Source organism: Pleurodeles waltl, chromosome 9 (assembly GCF_031143425.1).
Source record: "Pleurodeles waltl isolate 20211129_DDA chromosome 9, aPleWal1.hap1.20221129, whole genome shotgun sequence".
Taxonomy (NCBI): domain Eukaryota; kingdom Metazoa; phylum Chordata; class Amphibia; order Caudata; family Salamandridae; genus Pleurodeles; species Pleurodeles waltl.
The window spans coordinates 471,839,266-471,857,510 of record NC_090448.1 but is presented as its reverse complement, the minus strand read 5'-3'; the positions used below and the strand labels follow the sequence as shown (position 1 = coordinate 471,857,510).

At 44.1% G+C, this 18,245-nt stretch overlaps 1 protein-coding gene across 1 annotated transcript in view; it reads left to right on the top strand.

Moving 5' to 3' along the window:
* Positions 1-18,245, top strand: part of AMN (amnion associated transmembrane protein) — a 235,143-nt gene that overhangs the window by 33,225 nt on the left and 183,673 nt on the right. The window contains exon 3 of the mRNA XM_069207299.1: positions 12,346-12,390. Coding sequence (XP_069063400.1) covers positions 12,346-12,390 — 45 coding nt within the window. The remainder of the gene's footprint in view (positions 1-12,345; positions 12,391-18,245) is intronic.

Here is an 18,245-nt window from a genome sequence, read left to right as displayed (position 1 = left end):
TCCATGTAGCCAATTACGACTACGCAAGCAGGGAGTATTGATGCTTTGTGCCTATTGCAGGTTGTGCTGAGCCTTTGGTGTACATGACTCTTTGATATTGATCAATAGGGAGTGTATTTGCCGGAACTAGGTATTCTAGTTCATATTGCAAAAATTCTTGAGTTTGTAATTTTGGGTCGAATATGTACCCAACATCAGTGGCTGTCAAAAACATTGTCCATTGAATCCAATGTGGATGTAATGCTTCAGCGTTTGGAATGCTGGCTTTGGTAACAGCCTCAAGGGCTGGAATTGGAGATACAACAATAATGCGTTTCCCCTGGGCCAGTGGCCTTTCTTTAATGACAGCCATCTGAACAGCAGTGAGAATTTTCTCAGTGGGAGCAAAGCGTTGTTCTGCTGCTCAATACAAATGTGATTTGTAAGCAATCGGGACTGTCTCACCCTCATTGAAAGTTATATAGGTGAAACCAATGGCACCAGCAATTACTCTGATGATCAGATGTGTTTTATTGTCCCTTGTGTATGAGTGTTGTGCTGCAAGCATGTCTGTTTACAAAGCTCTGAGAATGCTTGTGTGTTGACTGTCCAAAATTTATTGGAAAAGTCAGGATGTATTAGGTCATATAAGGGTTTTATGCGTGATGCATAATCTGGAATGTAAATTCTGCCAAAATTTAGGAAACCCAATAGTGATTGGAGTTTTTAAATGGTATTTGGCAGTTGTAACTGTGCGCATTTTTCAAAGAATTGTGGCGCTAGGCTCTTTCCTTCACTTGATAATTCGTATCCCAGAAACAGGACACTTTGGAAGGCTATTTTTGTTTTTTTTAAATTGAATTTATATCTGCATTCAGCAAATCCCACAACAATGTGGGCTACCCGTCTTAGATGTTGCAGTAATTCATCATCCATGAGATAAATATCATCTACATAGGACAATGCTCCAGGGTCAATGTCATACAATATTAAAGTCACACGAGCCGCAAACAGTCCTGGACTGTTCTTGTACCCTTGGGTTAAACGACTGAATATTCTCTGTGAGCCTAGTGTGCTGAAACTTGTTAAGTCTCTACTCTCAGGCGCTATATTTTGGCAGAAGAAACCATTGGAAATGACCAGTGTTGTTTAATATTTTTTACGCACTGTATTGTTCATGATTGCTATGTGAATTTTGTATAGAATATGTGCGTATGTGACTGTTTAAGTGTCTGTAGTGTAAGACTATTCTGTACGAATGGTCCGGTTTAGCCACTGGGAATAAGGAATTATTCATTGGTGAGACACAGGGTTCGATTACATCCTCATACTCCAGTTGTGTGAGGATTTCCCTCACTGGTGCTTTAGCATCATGTTTTATTAGGTACTGGGGTTGTGGTTGGGGTTGATTTTTAATTGGAATTACATGATAGGGGGAATCTTTACAACGTGGTTGTGATCTATATGTGGGTGCCTGCGCCAATGCCCAATAGATGGCGTAGGATTCTGAGAGCTCATCAGGAACAAGAAGCGAGAAAGAAGGTTTGATAACATCTTCTCCATATGGGCAAGTACGGACAAATTCAGGTAGCCAATCCCTTTTGGCCAGTAGAATATCATATATACAGGGAGTGCAGAATTATTAGGCAAATGAGTATTTTGACCACATCATCCTCTTTATGCATGTTGTCTTACTCCAAGCTGTATAGGCTCGAAAGCCTACTACCAATTAAGCATATTAGGTGATGTGCATCTCTGTAATGAGAAGGGGTGTGGTCTAATGACATCAACACCCTATATCAGGTGTGCATAATTATTAGGCAACTTCCTTTCCTTTGGCAAAATGGGTCAAAAGAAGGACTTGACAGGCTCAGAAAAGTCAAAAATAGTGAGATATCTTGCAGAGGGATGCAGCACTCTTAAAATTGCAAAGCTTCTGAAGCGTGATCATCGAACAATCAAGCGTTTCATTCAAAATAGTCAACAGGGTCGCAAGAAGCGTGTGGAAAAACCAAGGCGCAAAATAACTGCCCATGAACTGAGAAAAGTCAAGCGTGCAGCTGCCACGATGCCACTTGCCACCAGTTTGGCCATATTTCAGAGCTGCAACATCACTGGAGTGCCCAAAAGCACAAGGTGTGCAATACTCAGAGACATGGCCAAGGTAAGAAAGGCTGAAAGACGACCACCACTGAACAAGACACACAAGCTGAAACGTCAAGACTGGGCCAAGAAATATCTCAAGACTGATTTTTCTAAGGTTTATGGACTAATGAAATGAGAGTGAGTCTTGATGGGCCAGATGGATGGGCCCGTGGCTGGATTGGTAAAGGGCAGAGAGCTCCAGTCCGACTCAGACGCCAGCAAGGTGGAGGTGGAGTACTGGTTTGGGCTGGTATCATCAAAGATGAGCTTGTGGGGCCTTTTCGGGTTGAGGATGGAGTCAAGCTCAACTCCCAGTCCTACTGCCAGTTCCTGGAAGACACCTTCTTCAAGCAGTGGTACAGGAAGAAGTCTGCATCCTTCAAGAAAAACATGATTTTCATGCAGGACAATGCTCCATCACACGCATCCAAGTACTCCACAGCGTGGCTGGCAAGAAAGGGTATAAAAGAAGGAAATCTAATGACATGGCCTCCTTGTTCACCTGATCTGAACCCCATTGAGAACCTGTGGTCCATCATCAAATGTGAGATGTACAAGGAGGGAAAACAGTACACCTCTCTGAACAGTGTCTGGGAGGCTGTGGTTGCTGCTGCACGCAATGTTGATGGTGAACAGATCAAAACACTGACAGAATCCATGGATGGCAGGCTTTTGAGTGTCCTTGCAAAGAAAGGTGGCTATATTGGTCACTGATTTGTTTTTGTTTTGTTTTTGAATGTCAGAAATGTATATTTGTGAATGTTGAGATGTTATATTGGTTTCACTGGTAATAATAAATAATTGAAATGGGTATATATTTGTTTTTTGTTAAGTTGCCTAATAATTATGCACACCTGATATAGGGTGTTGATGTCATTAGACCACACCCCTTCTCATTACAGAGATGCACATCACCTAATATGCTTAATTGGTAGTAGGCTTTCGAGCCTATACAGCTTGGAGTAAGACAACATGCATAAAGAGGATGATGTGGTCAAAATACTCATTTGCCTAATAATTCTGCACTCCCTGTATTTACGACGTGGTCCCAAAAGATTGCGTCGATTGTGTATTCAATGTCTCCTTCTAACTGTAATGTTACTTTGTACACCCTATCAGGCGTGGAGACACACATGTCTGCAGTTTCAACTTGTATGAAATCATCAGTTGCTTTTCACCTCCTGATGCTCTAGAAGATTCCTGTGAACTATTGTGACCTCTGCCGCGCTGTCTAATAGCGTTAATACCCACTCCTTTTTCTTCAATAGAGCCCTCTTCTTGAGTGGCATGTCGAACTGCAACTGCTGCCACTTTTTTCTTTTTGAATTGGAGTTTTTGTTGGGGAAGTTTCTCTTCTTTTTAACAGAAACTTCTGTAGAGTGCTGTGATTCCTGTCTCGGTTTCACATACTCAATTATTTGCTCTCACCGCCCACCTCTCTCACTGCGTTTTTCCGGTGAGTCTTGAAAGGAACAAGATTGGTGTGTATCAGTATATTGATATCTGTCAGGCGTTTTTATATCATCTCTATTTCTGAGATTATATCTATTCTCTGGGGTCTCCGTATGCGGAGATTCTCCTTTTTCTTTTTTTAGGTGTTTGTTGTTTTTTATCCCAGTGTTTTTTAGAACCCTCAGGAGCTTACTTGGTAGAATCTTTATTAGATTTACCTTGTATCTGTGGTTTTGTGGGTCTGGTTCCCAGACTATCTCGACCAATACTAGAATAGGTCTCTGTGATAATATTTGGCAGCTCATGTTCTTGATCCTGTGGAGGAACGTTCCTGAGCCGCATGTGCACCGCTAGTGCAACTGCTTCCCCTTAAAGGTTACTTAATGTAATTGAGGATACTGTGGCAAAATTGTCCATAAGTTGCATCCCCAAGACCAGGGCTGGGGCAGCCCCGTATTCGTCTTGAAATTGTTTCAACACTTCCGGTAAATTGGCAAGTGTCGGTGTACCCTGTGTGGTAGTATAGAGCATATCAAATCCCATGCCCGATGTATTGCAGTTATCTATAGTGAAAACCATCCCAAATGGCAAGCACATAGTTAATATTCTATGCTTATCGTAAGGTCTCGTATGGGGAAATACTGCTTCCAGTGCATTTATTTTTTGAGCTAACCAAAACGGAATCTCTTCTCGTTTGCCGGGTACTTTACCCATGATCGAATGTACAGTCGCAGGATTAAGCATTACTGCATGTGGTTGCGCTGAAGCAGCACGTGCTGGGTTTGTGTTTAATGTTTGCATTACAAACTGTACTAATCGTCTGTTTATGGCCGTAAGCTCAGCATATAAGCGACGGACTTCAGCTGCCGTTAGGTTCGCTGCAGCGGGGTGAGGTGTAAATGTGGCCAATAAAGGCCAGGTAGGACCATCATTACTTAGAGGACCAAACCTAACATGTAGAATTGTATGGGATAGGGTGCCATCAAGCCAAATATTATGTTCTTGATAAGATAGAGGTATTTCTAGATATGCATATGCTCTGTATTGTGCCGGTATATTTGCAGGTGTATAGTGATGAAATGTATGTGTGTTCCCATCAGCTGCTGGAAATGTGACCCAAGAATAAAACATTTCTGTTCTATAGGCCTGATAAGCCTCGACAACAAATGTGACTGGACCCCCCTGGGCCGTTAGGCCATGTGCCAATAAATGTGCAATAAGGGGTGGTCTCATATTAACTGCAATTGCTACCTGTTGGGGGTTCGCCATAATGAATGGTGAGTTTTGTTCAGTGCACACCAAATGGGGATTATCCTTTTAGGGTTCAAGCTTGAACAACCTACAGTGTTAGTTAGGTAGTCCCTACTTAGCTGAGGAGGAAAATCCTCAATACAACAGATGTCTCCGTATATAGTACTGAGGTGTCTTTGTATGTAGTGAGACAGAGATACTCAGGAGGACCCGAAAATTAGAGCCTGACCAAACGTTAGCGGCACCATGTCGCGCAGGCTCTCATTATTCTAATGAGACTACTGGATGTGGGCAGCAGAATCACCTGCACTGTGGGGGACTGAGTCTGAATCCACTACAGGTGACACTTGTCGGCCTAATCCGGGTTTTGCTCCGGCTAACTAGCTTTGCCTCATCTGTACTCAAGAGCAGGTATGATTAGGCAGCCGAGCCCATGACACAGTTGACTCCTCAGGGAAATCGTGGTCACTCAGATCGCATCCGTTTCTCTCAGTTATATTAGTCTCACATATGCAAGGACAATCAGAGGCAGTATATGTTTCAATAAGGTTTTAATGAAGCAACTGCATCTTAGATAATAAAGCATGTACTGCAATAACTAGGACGATGAAGCATGACAGGATTAAAATTGTGACAAGGAGAGTAAAGCATAAAAATAATGTTACCATATTGTCACTATAATCATTAAAATAATTCCTACCTAGGCTATGTTAGAGCACGGCATGTTAAGCTCTATTTCTGCCCTTCAAGTTCCCTTAGGAATACATCATCCCTCATACCTGAGCAAGAGACCTGTAGTTTACATAAGCAGCTGTAGCGAAGCGTTCAGCAGTCAGTATACAGCTGTTGTCATCTGGCTGGAATCTCCGTCTAAAGTACATGGGTTAAAGTAGTGTTTTTATAATAAAACAGCTGATGTTCCAAGAAAGGATCCCTATGTAAGAGTGTGTATGTTTCTCTGAACACTAGAAACAAAGTGTCACCACGTTTGCCGGCAACCTATCTTACTGCAGCCTTGAGAAAAGCACAACGTGAAAGAAATGTCTTGTTTAAGAACGCAGTGCTGGCCTAGACAGAGGACAACTAGATAGAGAAATTAAAACAAGACTGCTAATGTGGCTGTTGTTAAAATAATAAAACAAAACCAAATAAAACATGTCAAGGTTAAAGTGCACAGCGGCAGGCCTAGTTTGCTAAAATAACATGTATGGAGCTATAGCTAAAATGGCTACACAGCAGTAGAATGACTAACGGTATTCTCACATTCACGTCCGTTAAGAAAGACCTCTGTTTCGCCTTTCAGACACTTGTAAATGAAAGGCAACTCCCACACGTCGTGTATGTGACTGGCTCCTAGCCACTCAAACTTGCCTACAGCAAAATACTTTAGGCATTTCGTGAAATGAAAGGTGCAAATGGGCAGATTTATTACTCCATGTAGTAACCACACTGTGGGGATTTCTGCTACAGTAAAAGGCAACTTTTCCAGCTTCTCAGTGTTAAGCATAATGCAACTAGCTTCTTTTTTTAGCCATTATCCTTCTGGACAAATTAAAAGCGTCAAACAATTGAGTACCGTTAACGTGTTTCCAAGCATGCAGGCACTTTTGAGAACCTGCAGTGTTCATCTTAACTGCATGATGGAATACAGCTGGCTTTGTCCATGTTGTAAAAAGGACGTCATTCTAAGTAATATCAATCACAGATGACACAATATTATTTAAGGTATAAATTTTGTTGGACAAAGTGTTGCCATTATCAACAACAGCTAAAGCCTTTTCCAGGTTTTCCTTATCAATCTGCCTTATATGTGCAGCAGCTTCCATCTGGGAAAGTTTCCAGATCTCGTTATATACGGCACACAATAAGTGCTTTGAACGTGGCTTACTGGGTCCTAACAAGAAATCTTGTAAATCGACTTTCTCTGAAAGGAGATTAAGGTGTGCTTTGAAAGCTGCTAAGGTGGAAGAAAGTAACCATTGTTGACACAGTTTATCCACACTGTATGTAGTAATGATACCTAAACGTTGAGCCGACACATAATGAGGGTCTGGCCGGCTTGCTCTGAAACCCTCTGAGGAAGTAACAAAATGTGCCTGGCACACATTTGAAAATGAGGAATTCTGAACCCAAGCGGTCAAAAGTGTTTGTCAATTGTGAAAATTAGCTGGTGTGGGGATACTGGATGCATTTGGGCTCATATTTATTTAGAAAATGATGGAGTGCAACGCTGCTCCGAAATTGGCAGCGCCGCGCTCCGTAATTTTCACAACGCAGGGATGAGCAGTATTTAATTGAATACGACGCACCCCTGTGTTGTCCCCTGCGCTGGCGCTAAATTTATCTGCCAGCGCCAACGCAGGCATCCTTGCACCATTGTGCAAGGATGTCTGCGTTGAGGGGTGAATTGTTTATGTGCAGGAAGGATTCTCTTCCTGCACATAAACAATCACTAATGGCGATTTGGCACTTCCTTTGGCACGCCCACAGCAACACCTATTGCACGCCCCTATTACGCAGAAATCTGCATCGGAGGAGCCCATATTTACAAGGAGGCGTAATGCCACAAAAAGTGGCATTACACCTCCTTGTAATTATGGAGCAGAGGTTAGCTCTACTGGAGCGTCATGTAAAGTGACACTCCAGTGGCGCTAGGGGCTCTTAAATATACCCCTTAGTTTTTTACTTTTGCTAACACTAAACAGGATGTTGGATGGTGTCATTTAAAAATATAATTTGTAGAGGAATAAGGCATGCTCTAAACAAAGCTTCCCAGCCCTGTATCTGCCAATTTATTGTTTCCATACACCCTTCAACTCAATAGTGTTTTTCCAATAATCATATCCTTCAACAGCAAGCCGGAAAACAAAGGAATCTGAACAGATCAGTTTTGTGTCAGTTAGTAGTATTTTCCTCGCTCCAGAAGGTGGCAATTTGTAATAATATGACTAAGCATTTCTAGTGTAATGCCCAGTAAAGTACGCAGTCTTGTCTATGTACATTTTGTAACTCCCCACAGATGGAGTTGAACAATATTCCCATTGTGTGTAATTATAAACTAATCTTGGAGTACTAGCTCGGTGCAGAAAGTAATGCGTGTAATGGTGATAACAGAACATTTACCCTTAATTCTCTGCGTTCATATACACGTCTTCACTTTCAAATACAGTATAATATTCAAGCTCAGAAAGCATGGAATCAACTTAACATCCCAGTCATCGGAAACAATACCAGGTGTAATAACAACACTCATTGAAATTTTAAACACATATGGAATTTGAATGCCCTCAGTAGGACCGTATATATCAAATGGTACTTTATCCCAAACAATCCCATCTGGAAGCAGAACTGCTGAAATGTTCACAAGGGACAAGTCTCTTTGGACCTTATGGGAAGATAGATAAGGTGTCAAAGCCCTATCCTTCAGCTCAATGGCAGAGCGTTCAGGAAGATGTTGACCATTTATCAAGAGAAAGAAAACAATAACAAAACCAATCCAAGAAAGAAAGGCACGCAATGTCAACAATATCCACAGATAATACCATGGATAAATTAAGTATTTATTTTTAAGCCAAATGAACAGCTTACATGTCTTTGATGCAGTTTCAGTTGAAGAAGCGGATGAGTTAGAAGAAAAGTCACCACTGTTGATGAAATAATCAGAACAGAAGCGGTCTGTGCAAACACAGGAGCCAGTGCAGAGATGATGGATGGACCCATTTGTTGTGGTGGTTCATAGTAGACAATGTCATCCATCTGTGTTGAATTAGAATAATAAAATTCCACATCTAGCACATTTCTTGGCAATTAAGTGGTAATAGGAATCTGCAGAAGCTCATTCTCCAAACTCCCCATGCTTGAGGAGGCAATTGCATCATTGATACTTGCAGAAGCATTGTACACTGTTTGTAGAGATATATCCTGTTGGGTGTGAAAGGGGAACGGGTACTACCCAAAGGACCTCTTGGTCTGCTGTGCAGGATCAGCCACATGGTGCAATTTGACATTATCAATTGAAATTAATCTGTTCTCTTTGGAAGCAGGCAGTGGTGGTAGGATGATAGTTCTGGTTCCGTGTATTCCCAGGACTGGAACTGGAGCTCTGTAGGATGGGCCAAACTCCTTTTTCACAGCAATCTTTTCACAAACTAGATCCTCGACTTTAGGAATCCAGCTTGTCGATGTTGTTGGCAAATCCCTTAATCCCAAAGTGGCGGCACTGGCAGATTAATTCTCATCACAGAATTGTTGTAGCTCCTATAAAACAGCAACACATTAATTTGTGTCAAACGGTGTGTGTGCCGCCACTGCGCCAGGGCCATCAAGATCTGGGACACACATAGGTATCCCAAATAGGACCTCATATGGGTTGCTACTTCCCAAGGACCTTCTGGGCAGATTATTTGGTGCTCTTTGGACCCCATATGGGTGATGAAGCCAGCTATGGTCTGAACCTAGTATTCTTGGTGTTACGGACTGCTTTAAGTCCAGATTCTTCCTCTCCACAATGCTATTTCCTTTGGGATGATATGGTGAGGAGTAATGAAGCTGAACACCCATTGTTCAAATGGTGTCCGTGATGCCCTAGAGGCAAAAGCAGGGCCCTGGTCTGAGTGGAATGCTGCAACTGTATATGTGCCAATAAAGACTTGCAAATGTTTAAAAACAGTTCGAGCATCAGCCGACCATTGTGGCGACACCCACAGAAATCTAGAACACACTCTGTAAAAGTCTGTTGGAATTTAGCGTTTGATGGTGGCTCCTTTAATTTGTTGGCAAATGTCACAACAAAGGACATATTGCTTGGTGTGTTTGTATAGACCTGGTCACTAAAAGCTCTGCCACACCTGTGTGAGCAGAAGTGACTCCCTCATATGCTGTTTTGATTAGATTTAATCTCTGGTCTTGGTTGAGGATCACACCATCTCCCACCCCTGGAATGGTTGCAAATGCAATGTTCTGGGCTCTTAGATGGTAGGAATATTTTGCTGGGTATGATTTTGGTAAAGACTTGCCATCAACCGAAGCTTTCACAGCAGCCAATGTCTCATTATCCAGCTTCGTATGAGAATGAGTTATTGCAGCCACAGAACCCGTAGCTACTGCAGATTTGGCAACTTCATCAGCCAAAGTGTTTCCCACAACATATACTCCTACAAATTGGTGGCCCAATGTATGTACTACATGAGCATTTGGTAGTCTGTCCTGAAGATCAGCTACCCTACCCCGCAAGTTTTTGTGTTTGATGGTATTCCTTTTGGAATCTCTGAAGCCGTTCAGGCGCCAGTGATTCAGGTAACTGTTATAGGACTGGCATAATAGTACGAATCACACACAATTAGTGTTGGGTGGTCCAGATCCGTATGTTCCAGTGCCCAGACAAGAACCTTAAGCTCTACCAGTTGTGTGGTGCAGTCCCCTTGGATCTGCATGTAGGTGTTTTGGGGGTGGAAGGTACCATCCCTCATTACCACTCTTACAGCTGTGCAAGCAGCTGAGTATGGATATTTAGTACTTATGGCTGGTTGTGCTGAACCATTAGTGTAAATGATAGTTTGGTATTGGTCAAGTGGTAATATATTAGTTAGTGCTGGGTACTCCTGTTCATATTGGAGTAATTCTTGTGTCTGAAGTTTTGGGTCAAAGATGTAATCAACATCAGTGGTAGTCAGGGAGGTTGCCCATTGAATCAAACGTGAAAGTAATGCTTTGGCGTTTGGAACGCTGGCTTTGGTGACCTCCACAATGGCTGGCACTGGGATAAAGGCAATAATGCGTTCCCCTTGGGCAAGTGGCCTCTCTTTGATGACAGCTATCTGTACAGCAGTCAGTATTTTTTCTGTAGGTGCAAAACATTGTTCTACGTTTCAGTACAAATTAGATTTGTGTGCTATGGGTACAGTGTCACCCTCATTAAAAGTGACATAGGTGAACCCAATAGCACCTGCAATTGTTCTGAGGACCAAGTTTGTTTTGTTGTCACATGTGTGTTTCGCTTCTAGCATGTCCTGCTGCAGTTCTCTAAGAATTCATTTGTGTTCTGCTGTCCAGTGATTGCTTGAAAATCTGGATGAATTAGATCATAGAGTGGTTTTATGCACTGTGTATAATCAGGTATGTATGTTCTGCGAAAGTTAAAGAAACCCAGCAATCACTGCAACTACTTAATGGTATTTTGGGGTTGAAGTTGAGCACATTTTTCGAGAAAGTGTGGGCCAGGCTCTTCCCTTCCTCTGATAACTTGTATACCCGAAATAGGATGCTGAAGAAAGCAATTTTAGTTTTCTTAAAATTTGAATTTGTAACCCTGGGTGGAGAATTCTAGAACGATCTGTTCCACCCTGGCCAGATATATGTTTTGGTCGTCATCTGTGAGTTATATGTCATCCACATAGAACAGCGCCTCAGGATCAATATCATGTAGTATTGATGTTACTGAAGCTGAAAACAACCCTGGTCTGGTCTTAGGCCCTTGTAGCAAGCAACAGAAGTGTCACTGAGAGCCTAATGAGCTATAAGTGCTTAGAGCCCAACTTTCAGGTGCTAGATTATGGCAGAAAAAACATTGGAAATATCCAAGGTTGTTTTGCATTTTTTACTCACTATGTTGTTAATTAGTGCTGTGTGTATTTTGTATTGCATAAGGGTGTGTGACCGTTCAAATGTCTGTGGTCTGAGTACTCTATATGAATGGTCTGGCTTTGCAATGGGGAATACCAGGTTATTTATTGCAGAGATGCAGGGCTCAATTACTCCCTGGTGCTCAAGTTGTGTGAGAATCTCTCTCACAGGAGCTTTATCCTCATGTTAGAATATTGGGTTTGAGGGTATGCAAAGGACCTAATGAGTATTACCTGGTAGGAGGAATCTTTATTCCACCCTTCGTGGTTGTGGTACAGCGCAGGAGCCTGCAACGTGATTATGTACCTAAGTGTTAGACTTTTTGTGCAGTCTTGTGGCTGCAATACCAACATATTATCCTGTGTTCTTCGTATTCTGTTCTTGTCAACCTGGGCCAAAAGAACACAATGAATATATGTCATGCATAACACTGATACTGACGCTGTCGCAGAATTGCAACTGATTATGAAAATAAAACATCACCACTAAACCAAACTGTGCTAAAATTAATAAAATCGAATGAAAGAAAGACAGAGCATATTATGTGGGTGAAAGGGCACAGGTTACAAGTCTAAAATAAGGCAAATACTGTGTCCAGGCAAGGACCTAAAATGGACCCACAAAACTATCACTCCTTTCATATTGGTGGGCACTGCTGCATCATAGGTCAGTGAAAAATCTGACAATAACAAGATATGAACTGAAAGGTCAAGCAATCAGAGCCTCAAGATAACAGTATTAGACCCTTATAGTCATTAACTAGTAAGTATGATCTCTAATATTCGTTATTGCCGCACATAATGTGTTTTGTGTATTGTATACAATCAACACAATTGCCTTAATCTCTGAAAATGTTTTTGATGTTTTTATTCAACACACATTTTTGTTTTCTTGCAGAATGTATCTGTCTTTGTCCAATCAACACATTCCTTGAAAAGTATGGTAAGATGTATTCAAGATGATTTGTAGACAAATTAGTTAAATGTTCATTTTCCATAAATAATTCAACACCGTTCAATTCACAAAGCACGTTGTACATTGCACCCTCATATGACCTCTAACGCATACATATTTTTGCTACAGGGTATACAACTCTGCGCTGGGTGGAAATTCAGCCCGCTATGCAAATCCATATTTTCCCACTTAGAGAAAGATCCTTGTGGAAGTTTGAGGTGTTCTCTCTTCCTTCCCACCCTGGATGGGGTTTTACTCCAACTCATTGGTGTAAGGAAATGCCTCCTTGGCATGGTTGCCCCCTGACTTTTTGCCTTTGCTGATGCTATGTTTACAATTGAAAGTGTGCTGAGGCCTGCTAACCAGGCCCCAGCACCAGTGTTCTTTCCCTAACTTGTACTTTTGTATCCACAATTGGCAGACCCTGGCATCCAGATAAGTCCCTTGTAACTGGTACTTCTAGTACCAAGGGCCCTGATGCCAAGGAAGGTCTCTAAGGGCTGCAGCATGTCTTATGCCACCCTGGAGACCTCTCACTCAGCACAGACACACTGCTTGCCAGCTTGTGTGTGCTAGTGAGAACAAAACGAGTAAGTCGACATGGCACTCCCCTCAGGGTGCCATGCCAGCCTCTCACTGCCTATGCAGTATAGGTAAGACACCCCTCTAGCAGGCCTTACAGCCCTAAGGCAGGGTGCACTATACCATAGGTGAGGGTACCAGTGCATGAGCATGGTACCCCTACAGTGTCTAAACAAAACCTTAGACATTGTAAGTGCAGGGTAGCCATAAGAGTATATGGTCTGGGAGTCTGTCAAACACGAACTCCACAGCACCATAATGGCTACACTGAAAACTGGGAAGTTTGGTATCAAACTTCTCAGCACAATAAATGCACACTGATGCCAGTATACATTTTATTGTAAAATACACCCCAGAGGGCACCTTAGAGGTGCCCCCTGAAACCTATCCGACTATCTGTGTAGGCTGACTGGTTCCAGCAGCCTGCCACACTAGAGACATGTTGCTGGCCCCATGGGGAGAGTGCCTTTGTCACTCTGAGGCCAGTAACAAAGCCTGCACTGGGTGGAGATGCTAACACCTCCCCCAGGCAGGAGCTGTAACACCTGGCGGTGAGCCTCAAAGGCTCACCCCTTTGTCACAGCCCAGCAGGGCACTCCAGCTTAGTGGAGTTGCCCGCCCCCTCCGGCCACGGCCCCCACTTTTGGCGGCAAGGCTGGAGGGAACAAAGAAAGCAACAAGGAGGAGTCACTGGCCAGTCAGGACAGCCCCTAAGGTGTCCTGAGCTGAGGTGACTCTGACTTTTAGAAATCCTCCATCTTGCAGATGGAGGATTCCCCCAATAGGGTTAGGATTGTGACCCCCTCCCCTTGGGAGGAGGCACAAAGAGGGTGTACCCACCCTCAGGGCTAGTAGCCATTGGCTACTATCCCCCCAGACCTAAAACACGCCCTTAAATTTAGTATTTAAGGGCTACCCTGAACCCTAGAAAATTAGATTCCTGCAACTACAAGAAGAAGGACTGCCTAGCTGAAAAACCCCTGCAGAGGAAGACCAGAAGACGACAACTGCCTTGGCTCCAGAAACTCACCGGCCTGTCTCCTGCCTTCCAAAGATCCTGCTCCAGCGACGCCTTCCAAAGGGACCAGCGACCTCGACATCCTCTGAGGACTGCCCCTGCTTCGAAAAGACAAGAAACTCCCGAGGACAGCGGACCTGCTCCAAGAAAAGCTGCAACTTTGTTTCCAGCAGCTTTAAAGAACCCTGCAAGCTCCCCGCAAAAGGCGTGAGACTTGCAACACTGCACCCGGCGACCCCGACTCGGCTGGTGGCGATCCAACACCTCAGGAGGGACCCCAGGACTACTCTAAGACTGTGAGTACAAAAACCTGTCCCCCCTGAGCCCCCACAGCGCCGCCTGCAGAGGGAATCCCGAGGCTTCCCCTGACCGCGACTCTTTGAATCCTAAGTCCCGACACCTGGGAGAGACCCTGCACCCGCAGCCCCCAGGACCTGAAGGACCGGACTTTCACTGGAGGAGTGACCCCCAGGAGTCCCTCTCCCTTGACCAAGTGGAGGTTTCCCCGAGGAACCCCCCCCTTGCCTGCCTGCAGCGCCGAAGAGATCCCGAGATCTCTCATAGACTAACATTGCGAACCCGACGCTTGTTTCTACACTGCACCCGGCCGCCCCCGCGCTGCTGAGGGTGAAATTTCTGTGTGGGCTTGTGTCCCCCCCGGTGCCCTACAAAACCCCCCTGGTCTGCCCTCCGAAGACGCGGGTACTTACCTGCAAGCAGACCGGAACCGGGGCACCCCCTTCTCTCCATTCTAGCCTATGTGTTTTGGGCACCACTTTGAACTCTGCACCTGACCGGCCCTGAGCTGCTGGTGTGGTGACTTTGGGGTTGCTCTGAACCCCCAACGGTGGGCTACCTTGGACCAAGAACTAAGCCCTGTAAGTGTCTTACTTACCTGGTTAACCTAACAAATACTTACCTCCCCTAGGAACTGTGAAAATTGCACTAAGTGTCCACTTTTAAAACAGCTATTTGTGAATAACTTGAAAAGTATACATGCAATTTTGATGATTTGAAGTTCCTAAAGTACTTACCTGCAATACCTTTCGAATGAGATATTACATGTAGAATTTGAACCTGTGGTTCTTAAAATAAACTAAGAAAAGATATTTTTCTATATAAAAACCTATTGGCTGGATTTGTCTCTGAGTGTGTGTACCTCATTTATTGTCTATGTGTATGTACAACAAATGCTTAACACTACTCCTTGGATAAGCCTACTGCTCGACCACACTACCACAAAATAGAGCATTAGTATTATCTCTTTTTGCCACTATCTTACCTCTAAGGGGAACCCTTGGACTCTGTGCATGCTATTCCTTACTTTGAAATAGCACATACAGAGCCAACTTCCTACATTGGTGGATCAGCGGTGGGGTACAAGACTTTGCATTTGCTGGACTACTCAGCCAATACCTGATCACACGACAAATTCCAAAATTGTCATTAGAAATTCATTTTTGCAATTTGAAATTTTTCTAAATTCTTAAAAGTCCTGCTAGGGCCTTGTGTGTTAAGTCCCTGTTTAGCATTGTCTTTTAGAGTTTAAAAGTTTGTTAAAAGTTTGAAATTAGATTCTAGAAACAGTTTTAGATTCTTTAAAAAGTCTTCCAACTTTTAGAAAAATAATGTCTGATACAGAGATGAATGTGGTGGAACTCGACACCACACCTTACCTCCATCTTAAGATGAGGGAGCTAAGGTCTCTCTGTAATATCAAAAAAATAACCATTGGCTCCAGACCTACCAAAATTCAGCTCCAGGAGCTGTTGGCAGAGTTTGAAAAAGCCAACCCCTCTGATGATGACCTCACAGAGGAAGAAATTAGTGACTTGGAGGCCAATGTCCCTCCTCCAGTCCTAAATAGGGAGAACAGGACCCCTCAAGTCCTGTCTCCAACTGTGTTAGTCAGAAATAGTGAGTCCCTCACAGGAGGGTCCCACATTTCTGAAATCACTGAGGATGCTCTCAGTGAAGATGACCTCCTGTTAGCCAGGATGGCCAAAAGATTGGCTTTAGAGAGACAGCTCCTAGCCATAGAAAGGGAAAGACAAGAGATGGGCCTAGGACCCATCAATGGTGGCAGCAATATAAATAGGGTCAGAGATTCTCCTGACATGTTAAAAATCCCCAAAGGGATTGTGACAAAATATGAAGATGGTGATGACATCACCAAATGGTTCACAGCTTTTGAGAGGGCTTGTGTAACCAGAAAAGTGAACAGATCTCACTGGGGTGCTCTCCTTTGGGAAATGTTCACTGGAAAGTGTAGGGATAGACTCCTCACACTCTCTGGAAAAGATGCAGAATCTTATGACCTCATGAAGGGTACCCTGATTGAGGGCTTTGGATTCTCCACTGAGGAGTACAGGATTAGGTTCAGGGGGGCTCAAAAATCCTCGAGCCAGACCTGGGTTGACTTTGTTGACTACTCAGTGAAAACACTAGATGGTTGGATTCAAGGCAGTGGTGTAAGTAATTATGATGGGCTGTACAATTTATTTGTGAAAGAACACCTGTTAAGTAATTGTTTCAATGATAAACTGCATCAGCATCTGGTAGACCTAGGACCAATTTCTCCCCAAGAATTGGGAAAGAAGGCGGACCATTGGGTCAAGACAAGGGTGTCCAAGACTTCAACAGGGGGTGACCAAAAGAAAGGGGTCACAAAGACTCCCCAGGGGAAGGGTGATGAGACAACCAAAACTAAAAATAGTAAAGAGTCTTCTACAGGCCCCCAAAAACCTGCACAGGAGGGTGGGCCCAGAGTCTCTTCACAAAACAATGGGTACAAGGGTAAAAACTTTGATCCCAAAAAGGCCTGGTGTCATAGCTGTAAACAGCATGGACACCAAACTGGAGACAAGGCCTGTCCCAAGAAAGGTTCCACTCCAAACTCCCATCCAGGTAACACTGGTATGGCTAGTCTCCAAGTGGGATCAACAGTGTGCCCAGAGCAAATCAGGGTCCACACTGAAGCTACTCTAGTTTCTGAGGGTGGGGTGGATTTAGCCACACTAGCTGTCTGGCCGCCTAACATGCAAAAATACAGACAGCAACTCTTAATTAATGGGACTAGAATAGAGGGCCTGAGGGATACAGGTGCCAGTGTCACCATGGTGACAGAGAAACTGGTTTCCCCTGGCCAATACCTGACTGGAAAAACTTACACAGTCACCAACGCTGACAATCAGAGAAAAGTACATCCCATGGCAATGGTTACTTTAGAATGGGGAGGGGTCAATGGCCTGAAACAGGTGGTGGTCTCCTCAAATATCCCAGTGGACTGTCTGCTTGGGAATGACCTGGAGTCCTCAGCATGGGCTGGGGTAGAACTAAAAACCCATGCAGCAATGCTGGGTATCCCTGAACTGGTGTGTGTGAAAACAAGAGCACAATGCAAGGCACAGGGTGAACAAGTAGAGCTGGAGTCTGGAAGAATGGCCCAGCCTACCAAGAGGAAAGGAAAGTCAGTTGGGAAACCAACTGCAACACAGCAAAAGAAAGGGAACCTCTCTTCTCAGGAAGAAGTTCTGCCCTCTGAGGGAACTGAGCCTTTGGAGCTTGAACCTTATCAGGTTGAGCTCTTAGGCCCAGGGGGACCCTCAAGGGAGGAGCTGTGTAAGGGACAAGAAACCTGTCCCTCTCTTGAAGGCCTTAGGCAGCAAGCTGCTGAAGAGTCCAAAGGCAAGAAAAATGGAACGCATAGGGTCTATTGGGAAGATGGACTCCTGTACACTGAGGCCAGAGACCCCAAACCTGGTGCCACTAGGAGAGTGGTAGTGCCTCAGCTGTTCAGAGAGTTCATCCTAACATTGGCCCATGACATTCCCCTTGCTGGACATTTGGGACAAACCAAGACGTGGGAGAGGTTAGTCAACCACTTCTACTGGCCCAATATGTCCAACATGGTTAAGGAGTTTTGCCTCTCCTGCCCCACCTGTCAAGCCAGTGGTAAGACAGGTGGGCATCCAAAGGCCCCCCTCATTCCACTTCCAGTGGTGGGGGTTCCCTTTGAAAGAGTGGGTGTGGACATGGTTGGTCCACTAGAACCTCCCACAGCCTCAGGAAATCTGTATATCCTGGTAGTAGTGGATCATGCTACCAGGTATCCTGAAGCTATTCCCCTTAGGTCGACTACTGCCCCTGCAGTAGCCAAGGCCCTCATTGGTATTTTTACCAGAGTGGGTTTCCCTAAGGAGGTGGTGTCTGACAGAGGTACCAACTTCATGTCAGCATACCT